We start from the raw sequence: 15,243 nt of genomic DNA, 5'->3' as shown, positions 1-15,243 counted from the left end.
TTCCACATGGTACCTAATTTTTCCACATGGTACCTAATTTTTCCACATGTTACCTAATTTTTCCACATGTTACCTAATTTTTCCACATGGTACCTAATTTTTCCACATGGTACCTAATTTTTCCACATGGTACCTAATTTTTCCACATGGTACCTAATTTTCCACATGGTACCTAAGTTATCCACATGGTACCTAATTTTTCCACATGGTACCTAATTTTTCCACATGGTACCTAATTTTTCCACATGGTACCCAATTTTTCCACATGGTACCTAATTTTTCCTCATGGTACCTAATTTTTCCACATGGAACCTAATTTTTCCACATGGAACCTAATTTTTCCACATGGTACCTAATTTTTCCACATGGTACCTAATTTTTCCACATGGTACCTAATTTTTCCACATGGTACCTAATTTTTCCACATGGTACCTAATTTTTCCACATGGTACCTAATTTTTCCACATGGTACCTAATTTTTCCACATGGTACCTAATTTTTCCACATGGTACCTAATTTTTCCACATGGTACCTAATTTTTCCACATGGTACCTAATTTTTCCACATGGTACCAAATTTTTCCACATGGTACCTAATTTTTCCACATGGTACCTAATTTTTCCACATGGTTGACCAGGCTAGCGCCAGACGAGCCTGGCCCATGGCCGTGCTCTGAGAGTAGTAAGACTCTCGAAACTCATCACAGGTAAAGTTAGTACCTTTTACTAACTACCTTTTCAAAGCCTACATGTGGCGCCACTAGTACGCTCAGAGACAATAGAATAAGTGTCAGGGGCCCAAGACTGTTCAGCTGTCTCCTAGTATACATAAGGGGGATTACCAATAGACCCCTGGCTGTCTTCAAAACCCATGGCTATCTTCAAGATCCATGGCTGTCTTCAAAAGGGAGCTGGACAGACACCTGAAATCAGTACCAGATCAGCCGGGCTGTGGTTCGTGCGTTTTCTTACGTGAGACCAGCAGTAACAGCGTTGTTGATCAGGCCCTGATCCACCGCGAGGCCTGGTCATTGACCCCCGATACCCCGCAGGACTTAAATAGGCCTAGGGTGGTTGCGTGAGCTACATTTGTCACTATCTTAACGCTTAAACTGTCCGAACGCAGATCTACGTTCAGTTTTATATTCTTTCTTATGAGAGATTAGTCGAGTCAATTTGAAGAGAAGTGAGGAGAAGTGAGGAGAAGTGAGGAGAAGTGAGGAGAAGGGTAAGTGAGGAATAAGAGAACTGAGAGCAAAATGTTAAAAGAATACAATGAAGAGATTGTGATATGAAAAGAGAGAGAAGTATTACAAACACAAGTTTATTCTAGTGGCCTGCACACCTGGCTGTAGCACAACCGAGTTAGGAACGCGCAAAAGGCAGCAGAGTAAATGCTTATGTTTCCTTAACCAAAGAACAAGCAGTGTATGTGCAATATATACTAAGAATATGAACAACTCAACTGCCAGCAAGACACACGGTGAGAACCGTAGTGACCAGACTTACAACTGCCAGCAAGACACACCGTGAGAACCATAACAACCAGACTTACAACTGCCAGCAAGACACACGGTGAGAACCGTAGGGACCAGACTTACAACTGCCAGCAAGACACACGGTGAGAACCGTAGGGACCAGACTTACAACTGCCAGCAAGACACACGGTGAGAACCGTAGGGACCAGACTTACAACTGCCAGCAAGACACACAGTGAGAACCGTAACGACCAGACTTACAACTGCCAGCAAGACACACAGTGAGAACCGTAACGACCAGACTTACAACTGCCAGCAAGACACACAGTGAGAACCGTAACAACCAGACTTACAACTGCCAGCAAGACACACAGTGAGAACCATAACAACCAGACTTACAACTGCCAGCAAGACACACAGTGAGAACCGTAACAACCAGACTTACAACTGCCAGCAAGACACACAGTGAGAACCATAACAACCAGACTTACAACTGCCAGCAAGACACACAGTGAGAACCATAACAACCAGACTTACAACTGCCAGCAAGACACACAGTGAGAACCGTAACAACCAGACTTACAACTGCCAGCAAGAGACACTTGGAGAACCGTAACAACCAGACTTACAACTGCCAGTAAGAGACACTTGGAGAACCGTAACAACCAGACTTACAACTGCCAGTAAGAGACACTTGGAGAACCGTAACAACCAGACTTACAACTGCCAGTAAGAGACACTTGGAGAACCGTAACAACCAGACTTACAACTGCCAGTAAGAGACACTTGGAGAACCGTAACAACCAGACTTACAACTGCCAGTAAGAGACACTTGGAGAACCGTAACAACCAGACTTACAACTGCCGGTAAGACACACTTGGAGAACCGTAACAACCAGACTTACAACTGCCAGCAAGACACATTGTGAGAACCGTAACAACCAGACTTACAACTGCCAGCAAGATACATTGTGAGAACCATAACAACCAGACTTACAACTGCCAGCAAGACACACGGTGAGAACCGTAGTGACCAGACTTACAACTGCCAGCAAGACACACGGTGAGAACCGTAGTGACCAGACTTACAACTGCCAACAAGACACACGGTGAGAACCGTAACAACCAGACTTACAACTGCCAGCAAGACACATGGTGAGAACCGTAGTGACCAGACTTACAACTGCCAGCAAGACACACGGTGAGAACCGTAACAACCAGACTTACAACTACCAGCAAGGCACACGGTGAGAACCGTAACAACCAGACTTACAACTGCCAGCAAGACACACGGTGAGAACCGTAACAGCCAGACTTACAACTGCCAGCAAGACACACGGTGAGAACCGTAACGACCAGACTTACAGCTACCAGCAAGACACACAGTGAGAACCATAACAACCAGACTTACAGCTACCAGCAAGACACACAGTGAGAACCGTGACAATCAGACTTACAACTGCCAGCAAGACACACGGTGAGAACCGTAACAACCAGACTTACAACTGCCAGCAAGACACACGGTGAGAACCGTAGCGACCAGACTTACAACTGCCAGCAAGGCACAGGGTGAGAACCGTAACAACCAGACTTACAATTGCCAGCAAGACACACAGTGAGAACCGTAACAACCAGACTTACAACTGCCAGCAAGGCACACGGTGAGAACCGTAACAACCAGACTTAAAACTGTCAGTAAGACATGGTGAGAACCGTAACAACCAGACTTACAACTGCCAGCAAGACACACGGTGAGAACCGTAACAACCAGACTTACAACTACCAGCAAGACACACGGTGAGAACCGTAGCAACCAAACATGGTGGTAAATCTGCCAAGGATGATTCACGTGTGTGCCGCATCACTTAACATCTTAAGCAAGCTTGTAATTGTCAAGTTGAAGCAAGGTACTGGCATAACAAGGGGGCTCTTACTCATTACACCCTCCACACCTAGTTCACTGGTTGGGAAGGAATGCCTATATGGGTGTGTGACATAGGCCGAATAAGATGTAATTTTTAACATGACACAAGAAGATAGTGGTGAAACAGAAGAGGAGAAGTGGTAGAGGTGAGATAACAGGATGACGGGGCTAATGGCTACCAATTTTCACTAGAGTTGAAGTCTGCATTTTCTCCTCATCCCCTTCCTCCTCCTCCTCCTCCTCCTCGTAGCCTGTACAAGAACTGCAAATAGTGTAAAATAATGGTAAATCTCTGCAAAAGTTGAATATTTGTGGGTCAGTTGAAGGAAGATTGAAGGAGTACCACCAGGTCACCTTTGTTTACACCAGGAAACATCAAGAATTGTCCAAATATACTTTCCCAACCACCTTCCTGGTTTGTGTGTGTGTGTGTGTGTGTGTGTGTGTGTGTGTGTGTGTGTGTGTGTGTGTGTGTGTGTGTGTGTAACATGGGGTCCACCTCTAATGCAAATTGTGAGGATCCATAACCTCGGAGCAATAAATAAGAAAAAGAGTATTTATATTTGCCCATTTCCACCACCACTCCATCCTTCATAAATACACAGATAATTATATTGTACCATGTAACATGGTATACAGAAGTCAAAGAATACATTGGTATTTTAGTATTCTATACGTGATGTTTGAGAGATCGACTAACCGTCAACTTTGTTGGTGAGGATAGAGGCATCAAGGCTAGGTACAGCACCAGTGTGGATAGTCTGAGGGTCGGTACAAGTGCCAAAGGAGGAATATTGGACAGCCAACAGGAAATTCCCGGCATGAGGAGCTCTCACTGCCAGTGATTTGGACATGTAGGCAAGACACATGCGAGCACTTGTGTAAACACAATCATGCATTTTCCAAGACACAATCATTCACTTGTCTTTGCCTACTGCTGTTGGTGCAGGCTCTCACCTCTGTTTCAAAATGTCCTCAAGAATATGTGGACTCTGAAGCACACAAAAGAGAGCCTTAGTTAAACCATAGAGTACAGTTGTTACCTTTATTTACAAGACGGAAGAAAAGTACCAATCTATCTTGTTGACAGTGGTACAAAATAGCGAGAAGCTGGCGATTAAGACACATGTACAACAGTTGGGTAATCAGTCCATCAACCAACAGATAATGTAATCAGTCTATCAACCAGAAGTATTTCGAGCAAATTAAGTCAACTTTATCCCAGGATGCGACTCACACCAGTCAACTAACACACAGGTACCTACTTACTGCTAGGTGAACATGGACAGCAGGTGTCTTAAGGAAACACGTCCTAATGTTACCAGCCGTACCGGGGATCGAACCTCGGACCTCAGTGTGTGAGCTGAGTGCCCTACCAATCGAGCTACGGGATTATATAGGGATGTATTAGGGAGGGAGGTAGGGAAATAGGGAGGAGCAGAGGGAACTAAAGGAAGGGGGAAAGAGAGATGAAGGGATTTGGGTTGAGGGGAGGGGGAGGGGGAATTATTTTGTTAGTGAGGGGGAGGGGTAGGAGGAGGGGGCTGCTGACCCTTGTTATAAGGAACTTCCTCACTGTTGCTCTACATGTTGCAGCTACGGTGTTGCTGCAACGAATATATATTAAGTTGCAGCAATTATTTACGATTCTTTGTAGTTCTTGAGATGATACTTGGGTTGAGAGATGTTTCGGGTCACTATTGATGCTATCTTCAGAGCTGTTTAAGTATGTGTTGTCGTATTTAATTAAAACAAATTGCAATTGCAAAATTAATTACCTGTCGTAGTTGCTTTTTGACATCTTGAAATATCAGAAATTTATAAATTTTAAATGAGGTTTGTGGGTGTTGGATAGGTATTTTCGTCTCACGGCTGGCAAGGGAGAAGCGTACGATAACTTGGGTGTTGTGTTGACGTTGCCAGAGCACCCACAGCATCCTTCTCCCAGCGTCTTAAGATCTCAGTTTAGCTTGAGCGACGGGGGGGTATACACGTCACTCTCGCTTCTTCCTTCACTGACTTGGCCAGCATCTTTCCGGGGACTTGTACGAAATATTTTAAGCCCAAAACGACGGAAGAACTGATGTGTGAGAGTAATACTTATGACGATTTTCTTCACCAGTGATTAATTACGGTGTAAATAAGGTTCTTTAAAATCATTATTTAGTGGGGAAAGTGTAATTACCTCGTTAGTGCTGTGATAGTCGTCTTTAACGACGACCATTAGGGTTTACCTGCGTAAGAAATAACATTGGAATTAAAAGGTACAATACCGAGACCGGAACAATACAGGTAACTAATGACTACGTTTCGCTCCGACTAGTTGATCTGACACTCAAAAGATGGAGTTGTTACTCAAGTGGTTGTTTGTGTTGGTGTTGAGTGTTAGTTACAGCTGGTCGTCCAGGGTCGTCCTGACAGACCAAGGCTACCAGGGTGTGGTAGTGGCCCTCGACGAGGGTCTTCCACTTACGATCTGCCAACAAGTTCTTGAGGGACTTCAAGTAAGTGTTACGACTGATTTTGTCTGTTCTTATCTTCAGGTGCCTGATCAACCAGGCTGTGGTGGATATGTGGGGCAGCGGGCCTCCAGCAGCAACAGCCTGGTTGACCAGGCAAGCACCAGACGAGCCTGGTCTATGGCCGGGCTCAGAGAGAAACTCTCGAAACTCATATCAAAGGTATATTTCCTAGGCAAAAAGGACACAAGTGCAACTAATGTGACATTGTGGCAACGTTTCGCTCTCCAGGAGCGAAACGTTGCCACAATAAAATGACACATAGCTTCACTTGTGTCCTTTTTACCTTAAAGGTGATATTAATGAAGTACTGAGGATGTGGAACCAGATAAGAACCAGAAATAATGGAATTAAGTTGGACAAATTTAAGTTTAGGAACGACACAGGTGAGTTGTGGATGTGTGGAACAATACTCTTCTCCAGACTGAGGGACTGACCACCTCAAAACTTCAAGGGTGATGGACTGATTACATCGTCTTCAAGTATCTTCTGCTTCTGTCAACTTTTCTGTACTCAACTGAAGAAGGCTACTGTGTAGGCGAAACGTTACGAAATACAGATACCTAACTGTTGTATATGTGTCTTACCTAACAACCGTGTGGAACAATCCGAGTAGGGTGATCGCGGCTAGGACCTTGGGAGTGGGAGGGGCTGGGTTTGGTTGCTGTCATTGGGTAGGGGTGATTTTGATAAGGACCTGCTTTGTATGGACCAGTCGGTGATTCTACCAACTATAGACAGATTGACTGGAGCAATTTGACAGGAAATTTAGAGTCAGGTGACTTTCTTGATACGATCCAGGATTGTTTTTTAAAACAGTTTGTGACAGAGCCAACTAGGGGAAATAACCTCCTTGACTTGGTTCTTGCCAGTAGGGAAACTAATTAATAATCTTGAGATTGAACATCAAAATGGTATACAATACCGACAGGTTGTTAGGTAAGACACATATGCAACAATTAGACAACTTTATTCCGAAACGTTTCGCCTACACAGTAGGCTTCTTCAGTCGAATACAGAAAGTAGGCAGGAACAGTAGAGATGTGAAGACGATGTAATCAGTCCATCACCCTTGTAGTCGTAGAATTTGAGGTTGTCAGTCCCTCGGCCTGGAGAACTTCTCCAGGCCGAGGGACTGACAACCTCAAATTCTACGACTACAAGGGTGATGGACTGATTACATCGTCTTCACATCTCTACTGTTCCTGCCTACTTTCTGTATTCGACTGAAGAAGCCTACTGTGTAGGCGAAACGTTTCGGAATAAAGTTGTCTAATTGTTGCATATGTGTCTTACCTAACAATCTTGAGATTAATGATGAGCTTGGGGAAAGTGATCACAAATCACTCAGTTTTAATATATCATGGAATTCCCCTAATAATGGCAATCGTCTCTGTCCCTGACTTTCGCTTGGCTGATTTCAGGACTGAAAAATTACTTAGGTGGGCTGAACTGGAATGACCTGACTAAGGGTCAGGTAGGTGGTGATGGATGCCGATATGACGCTTTCCAGGGCATAGTTCTAGCTGCTCAGTCAAATTATGTTCCAAATAGGGAAAGCAGATCAAACAAAAATGATCCTAAATGGATGAACAATAGATTAAAATATCTGATTGGTCAAAAGAGAGGCATATATAGGCAAATCAAAAGAGGAGAGGGGCAATTAAGAAATCGATATATTCAGTTATAGATAGAAATAAAAAAGGTAATTAGAAAAGCAAAAAGAGATTATGAGGTTAAAGTTGCAAGAGAATCGAAGACTAATCCAAAAGGATTCTTTCAGGTATACAGAAGTAAGATCAGGGACAAGATAGGCCCACTCAAAAGTTCCTCGGGTCAGCTCACTGACAGTAATAAGGAAATGTGTAGAATTTTGAACACATACTTCCTCTCAGTTTTTACATAGGAGGATACCAGCGATATTCCAGTAATGATAAATTATGTAGAACAGGACGATAATAAACTGTGCACTATTAGGGTCACAAGTGACATGGTCCTTAGGCAAATAGATAAATTAAAACCTAACAAATCCCCAGGCCCTGATGAACTGTATGCAAGGGTTCTAAAGGAATGTAAAGAGGAGCTTAGCAAACCTTACGGCCCTATGCTGTACATTCTACAAGATTGATGGACTGAACACATCGACTCCAGGCTGAGGGACTGATTACCTCATACTACTCCTCTCCTTACGCCTTTCTCTTTGTATTGGACTGATGAAGCCACTGTGTGGCGAAACGTTTCCTGAATAAAGATTCCCATATGCTGCATGTCTCAATCTTCAACTTGTCGGTTTTTCAAACCATTCATCACAACTGTCAGACACTGCAGCATCATGGGATCTTGTTACAAAGAATTCTTCAACACTTGTTCAACCTTTGGACAAAGACCTACTTCGACTAGTGGATGGTACCACTATGACCCCGCCTCCGCCTGCTTCACCTCACCTCACTACAGTATATAAGCCACGTCTACGGCCCTATGCTGTACATTCTACAAGATTGATGGACTGAACACATCGACTCCAGGCTGAGGGACTGATTACCTCATACTCCTCCTCTCCTTACGCCTTCCTCTTTGTATTGGACTGATGAAGCCACTGTGTGGCGAAACGTTTCCTGAATAAAGATTCCCATATGCTGCATAAGTGTCTCAATCATCAGAAACCTTCCCTATGAGGATAGACTAAGGGCCCTGAATCTGCACTCTCTAGAAAGACGTAGAATTAGGGGGGATATGACTGAAGTGTATAAATGGAAAACAGGAATAAATAAAGGGGATGTAAATAGTGAGCTGAAAATATCTAGCCTAGACAGGACTCGTAGCAATGGTTTTAAGTTGGAAAAATTCAGATTCAGGAAGGATATAGGAAAGCACTGGTTTGGTAATAGAGTTGTGGATGAGTGGCACAAACTCCCAAGTACCGTTATAGAGGCTAAAACGTTGTGTAGTTTTAAAAATGGGTTAGATAAATGGAAATAAATGGTATAAGTGGGTGTGAGTTGGAGCTGATTAGCTTGTGCTACTAGGTCAGTTGCTGTGTTCCTCCCTTAAGTCAATGTGACCTGACCTGACTAGGTTGGGTGCATTGGCTTAAGCCGATAGGAGACTTGGACCTGCCTCGCATGGACAAGTAGGCCTTCTGCAGTGTTCCTTCGTTCTTATGTTAAGGAGAGGATGAGTTTGAGGTAATCAGTCCCTCAGCCTGGAGTCGATGTGTTCAGTCCATCAATCTTGTAGAATGCTATGACCCCGCCTCCTCCTGCTTCCCCTCGCCTGACTACTTCGACTAGTGGATGGTACCACTATGACCCCGCCTCCTCCTGCTTCCCCTCGCCTGACTACTTTGACTAGTGGATGGTACCACTATGACCCCGCCTCCTCCTGCTTCCCCTCACCTGACTACTTCGACTAGTGGATATTACCACTATGACCCCCCCCCCCCCGCCTCCTGCTTCACCTCACCTGACTACAGTACATAAGCCACGTCTACTGCCCTATGTTGTACATTCTACAAAATTTATGGACTGAACACATCGACTCCAGGCTGAAGGACTGATTGCCTTCCTGTTTTGTATAAGACTGATGAAGCCACTGTGTGGTGGAACGTTTCCTCAATAAAGACTCCCATATGTTGCTTAAGTGTCTCAATTCTTCAAGGAAACACGTCGTAATGTTTCCACCTGTACCGGGGATCGAACCACGGACCTCAGTATGTGAGCTGAGTGCTCTACCAACCCAGCTACGGGAGACGGCCACTGTCCAGCATATAGAGTGAAAAGCAGAAACAGTGGAGATAAATACGAGGTGACAGATTAGACACATGTGAAACTCTTGGGTATCTTTACTGTGGAAACGTTTCACCAATCAGTGCCTTCCTCATAACGTAAGAAGGAAGGAACACTGCAGCAGGCCTACTGGCCCATGCGAGGCAGGTCCAAGTCTCCTACCTAGTCAGGTCAGATTACATTCACTTAAGGAACACGGCAACTTACCTAGCAGCACAAGCTAGTCAGGTCCAACTCACACCCTCTCATGTATTTATCTAACCTGTTTTTAAAACTGCACAACGTTTTAGCCTCTATAACTGCTCCCTCTTGAAAACAACCAGGGATCTATTGGTAATTCCCCTTATGGGTGGTGGAAGGCTGTTGAACAGTCTTGGGCCCCGGACACTTGTTGTGGTTTCTCTTAGTGAGGGCACTAAGTTAAGCTGCACTACCAAGAGGGAGTTTCGGGGGGCAACGCCCCCGTGCCAAGGTCCATGACCAGGCCTCATATGTTTGACTTTTTTGAGTTAACCCATCGGAATTAATATAAAAAAGTCTTGCACACCGGATGTACATCTGGCCGAGCCTGCTGGGCCTGTGGCCAGCTACACCACCGCACAACACTCCTCATTAACTTAAAAACATTGTTGTTTTAAGAGTTATGTCCAGACTGGAACCACAGTGACCAAATCATTCTCTTAAATCCGTTTCCTGCCCCTAAACCAACCCAAAATTTCAATGGGAACACTAACGAATACATTATTATCTCCAATGGTTTCTTCAAGCTTATCTAATGTTTTATTACATCCTCTTTCGTGTCTTCTTTATCCCGGGTTCGGTTTCTTTTTCTCTGTTATTGTCTCGACCTTTTTTTTACCGGTCGTCGGTGTGGGCCGGTCATATACTCTGAACCTGACCGTTGGGGTGTGAACATAAGAAAGAAAGAACACTGCAGCAGGCCTACTGGCCCATGCGAGGCAGGTCTAAGTTTCCTACCGGCATAAGCCAATGCCCCAACCTAGTCAGGTCAGGTCACATTCACTTAAGGAGGGAACACAGCAACTGACCTAGTAGCACAAGCTAATCAGGTCCAACTCACACCCACTTATACCATTTATTTCCATTTATCTAACCCATTTTTAAAACTACACAACGTTTTAGCCTCTAAAACTGTACTTGGGAGTTTGTTCCACTCATCCACAACTCTATTATCAAACCAGTGCTTTCCTATATCCTTCCTGAATCTGAATTTTTCCAACTTAAAATCATTGCTGCGAGTCCTGTCTAGGCTAGATATTTTCAGCACACTATTTACATCCCCTTTATTTATTGCTGTTTTCCATTTATACACTTCGGTCATATCCCCCCTAATTCTACGTCTTTCTAGAGAGTGCAGATTCAGGGCCTTCAGTCTATTCTCATAGGGAAGGTTTCTGATACATGGGATCAACTTTGTCATCCTTTGTACATTTTCCAGAGCATTTATATCCATTCTGTAATACGGTGACCAAAACTGTGCAGCATAATCTAAATGAGGCCTAACCAAGGATATATAGAGTTGAAGAACAACCTGAGGACTTCTATTTATGCTTCTTGATATGAAGCCAAGGATTCTGTTAGCTTTATTGCGAACACTTATGCACTGTTGTCTTGGTTTCAGATTACTGCTAACCAGAACTCCTAAATCTTTTTCGCAATCCGTAATATTAAGATCTACATTATTTAGTTTATATGTGGCATGGTTATTGTCCTGTCCAACATTTAGAACTGTGCATTTGTCTATATTAAACTGCATCTGCCACTTCTCCGACCACTGCATCAGTCTATTCAAATCTTCCTGGAGTGCTCGAATGTCCTCGTCAGAATGAATTCGACGGCCTATTTTGGTGTCATCGGCAAACTTGCCGATGTCGCTCTTTATGCCCTCATCTATGTCGTTTATGTAGATTGTGAACAACAGGGGGCCCAACACTGACCCCTGTGGAACACCGCTCGCGACGCTTCCCCACTCTCTGCTGCCTATTTGTCAACCATGCCTCTATGCAGGAAAAAATTTCTCCTCCTATCCCATGTGCTTTAATTTTCCTCAATAGTCTCTGATGTGGGACCCTGTCAAAAGCCTTACTGAAGTCCATATACACAATATCATATTCATTACCATGATCTACCTCCTCAAATATCTTACTGAAAAAAGTTAATAAATTCGTAAGGCAGGAACGCCCCTTTGTAAAACCATGCTGAGATTCGTTGATTAATTTATGCTTTTCAAGGTGGCTACGATCTGCCTCAGCAGCCATGGCTTTGTAACCCTCCACACTAATCTCCAAAGCAGCTCAGAACCGTATGACCTCTTGTGACCACTAACCTCACTTCAGGTCACCATGTGTCACTCACAGCTCACTTCAGGTCACGACTGAAGAAGCCTACTGTGTAGGCGATGTGTCACTCACAGCCCTTCAGGTCACAATGTGTCACTCCACCTATATATACAGTCTTTAACATGCATATTAGAAGTGATCAAGGTCCCAGGACCGAAACGTTTTCTAATAAATATGTCCTGGTGTTTATACCAAGGTTTATACCATAACATAAGGAAGGAGCACTGCAAGAGGCCTACTGGCCCATGTTAAGGCAGGTCCAAGTTACTGACCCGAGCTACTGGCCAACGCAGCCAGATGCAAGTCACATCCGGTATATACTACCGACAAGATGAAGAATTAAACACATGCAACATCTGGGTGTCTAATTCGTCACAACGGGATATAAATATCTGAGAAAATAACCTAGTCTTTGTATGCTTCTGTAACTCCTCCAGGAACTGTATAGGATGTAAGGGCTCGTGTCTGCTTCCCAGGATGTATCTCATAGTTTTTGGTTTATGTTCCAGTCATTTCTATGGGTGTTGAATTACACTGAACATCCTTTCTCTTAGGGCTGTAGTTCCCTAACCCTGAGTTAATATTCTTTTGTACTTCTGGGAGTAGTAATGTCTGAGGATCTCACTTTCAAGGATCACAACAGTGCCACGATCGCACGTGCAAAGAAAATGATAGGATGGATAATGAGAACTTTCAAAACGAGAGATGCCAAGCCCATGATGATCCTTTACAAATCACTTGTTCTCTCTAGGCTGGAATACTGCTGTACATTAACATCTCCATTCAAAGCAGGTGAAATCGCAGATCTAGAGAGTGTACGGAGATCCTTTACTGCACGTATAAGTTCTGTCAAGCACCTTAACTACTGGGAATGCTTGGAAGCACTTGACTTGTACTCGTTGGAACGCAGGAGAGAGAGATATATCATAATCTACACTTGGAAAATCCTGGAAGGAATGGTCCCAAATCTGCACACAGAAATCACTCCCTACAAAAGTAAAAGACTGAGCAGGCGATGCAAAATGCCCCCAATAAAAAGTAGGGGCGCCATTGGTACACTAAGAGAAAACACCATAAGTGTCCGGGGCCCAAGACTGTTCAACAGCCTCCCATCAAGCATTAGGGGAATTGTCAATAAACCCCTGGCTGCCTTCGAGAGCTGGTCAGATACCTAAAGTCAGTGCCGGATCAGCCGGGCTGTGGCTCGTACGTTGGACTGCGTGCGGCCAGCAGTAACAGCCTAGTTGATTAGGCCCTGTTCCATCGGGAGGCCTGGTCATGGACCGGGCCGCGGGGGCGTTGATCCCCGAATAACCTCCAGATAAGCGGCAGCAGGAGCAGTTATGTTCTTAGCGACAGCAGAAGTTAACGTAGGTTCCAAACTGGTGTTGGTGGCGCCCTGCTGAGACACAGCCTTACTAAGCAATTAACATAGCAGTGCACCGCTATCCCAGCACGCTAGCTGGCTCCTAGCACCGCTATCCCAGCACGCTAGCTGGCTCCTAGCACCGCTATCCCAGCACGCTAGCTGGCTCCTAGCACCGCTATCCCAGCACGCTAGCACCGCTATCCCAGCACGCTAGCTGACTCCTAGCACCGCTACTTCCAGCATCAATTTCTCTCTCTCTCTCTCTCTCTCTCTCTCTCTCTCTCTCTCTCTCTCTCTCTCTCTCCCTCTCTCTCTCTCTCTCTCTCTCTTTCTCGCATGGTCCAGTAGGCCTGCTGCAGTGCTTCTTCCTTCTTATGGACCAGTAGGCCTGTTTCAGTGCTCCTTCCTTCTTATGGGCCAGTAGGCCTTCTGCAGTGATTCTTATGTTCAGCCAAGCTGCGGTTCGTATGTTATTAAATGTGGTTTGTGTGCAACTAGACGGAACAGCCTGGTTGATCGGGCTTTGATCCACCAGAAGGCCTGGTCTAAGATATTGTCTTGAGGACACTGACCCCCGGAAACACCGTCCAGGTATACGTTACAAATAGGACTGATGATGCTCTGAGACCCGTTGACCAGACGACTATATAGGGTACACACACCGTCCACAAGTATAAACAAACGCATTTCGTTCACCATTAAAAAGTCATTTATACCCCAGCTGCCTTTTTTGGGCTAATCTTACCAGACAGACGTATCCTCCTTGCTTGGAAGCTCCCTGTCAGGGTACAATGTAGCCGTCCACACCCTGCCCTGCCTAATTCACGTACCTGCTGATGCTTGTGTCCTTATTTGAACTGCTGTTGATCTGTGTCCGTAGGGGTGAAGGATTTTGGCCAGCGATATTTCTCAGTGTCCTTAATCCTTCCTAGTTTAGACCTGCCTAGCGTGGGCCAGTAGGCCTGTTGCAGTGCTTCTTTTATCTTGTGTTTTTATCAGAGCCACGTAGAGCTGTGGCAACATTTGCTTACTAACCTCAAGCAAAACCCGCCTCGAGACGGCGGGTTCGTTTGCGCGATCAGAGAAACGGTCCAGTGAAACCGGGAGTCAGATGACCATCAGACAACATCTGGGTATCTTTATTGTAGACGTTTCGCCATCCAGTGGTTTTATTACAAACTCAAAGACATAATTGGAAGAAAGTAGAATTATATACAAAAGATGGGGTAATCAGTCCCTCAGCCTTGGAGTTGGTGAAGAGCACAAGTAAGGCGGCTGGCACTTACATGCTGGTGTCAGGTGGTGAGGGACGGGTAGCAGACTGACATTGTCACTGGTAGACGGGATTCTCCAGTGGAAGTAGGTCATACCCAATGGACGGGCCAATAGTAATGAAGAAGGTTGTGGAGATGTCCTCTGATCCAATATTCTATGATGTTGCAGTGTCTAACAAGTTGTAGAGGAATGATATACAATACCGATAAGAAGACGGTATTGTATACCGACTCCCTCGGGTTCGTTTCCGAGATCAGAGGAGTCGGCGGTCGAGGTTAAAAACTGGTGCGGACTATAGCACATAGTTTGCAAGTTACTGGTCAGTATACCTCCTAAATAAAATATTAAATCTCTCAGAGATATATGAGTGGGTTATTTGTACGGCTTGAGCCAGTGGTTTGATGTATTGCTCTCTATTTGAGTGGCCTAGGCCAGTAAGGTCTAAGTCACCTAGTGGCCTAGGCCACAAGGTGACGTGGACCTTACTGGCCAAGGCCACAAGGTGACTTGGACCTTACTGGCCTAGGCCACTAG

General features: G+C 44.8%; 1 protein-coding gene across 1 annotated transcript in view; it reads left to right on the top strand.

Moving 5' to 3' along the window:
- Window positions 1-5,363: 5,363 nt before the first annotated feature.
- The window catches only part of LOC128705288 (calcium-activated chloride channel regulator 1-like), a 49,238-nt gene continuing 39,358 nt past the window's right edge, over window positions 5,364-15,243 (top strand). The window contains exon 1 of the mRNA XM_070080409.1: window positions 5,364-5,905. Coding sequence (XP_069936510.1) covers window positions 5,744-5,905 — 162 coding nt within the window. The 5' untranslated portion in view covers window positions 5,364-5,743. The remainder of the gene's footprint in view (window positions 5,906-15,243) is intronic.

Source organism: Cherax quadricarinatus, unplaced genomic scaffold (genome assembly GCF_038502225.1).
Source record: "Cherax quadricarinatus isolate ZL_2023a unplaced genomic scaffold, ASM3850222v1 Contig413, whole genome shotgun sequence".
In the NCBI taxonomy this organism is placed as follows: domain Eukaryota; kingdom Metazoa; phylum Arthropoda; class Malacostraca; order Decapoda; family Parastacidae; genus Cherax; species Cherax quadricarinatus.
The sequence above is the reverse complement of the archived record's forward strand: the minus strand, read 5'-3'. Positions and strand labels throughout refer to the sequence as shown.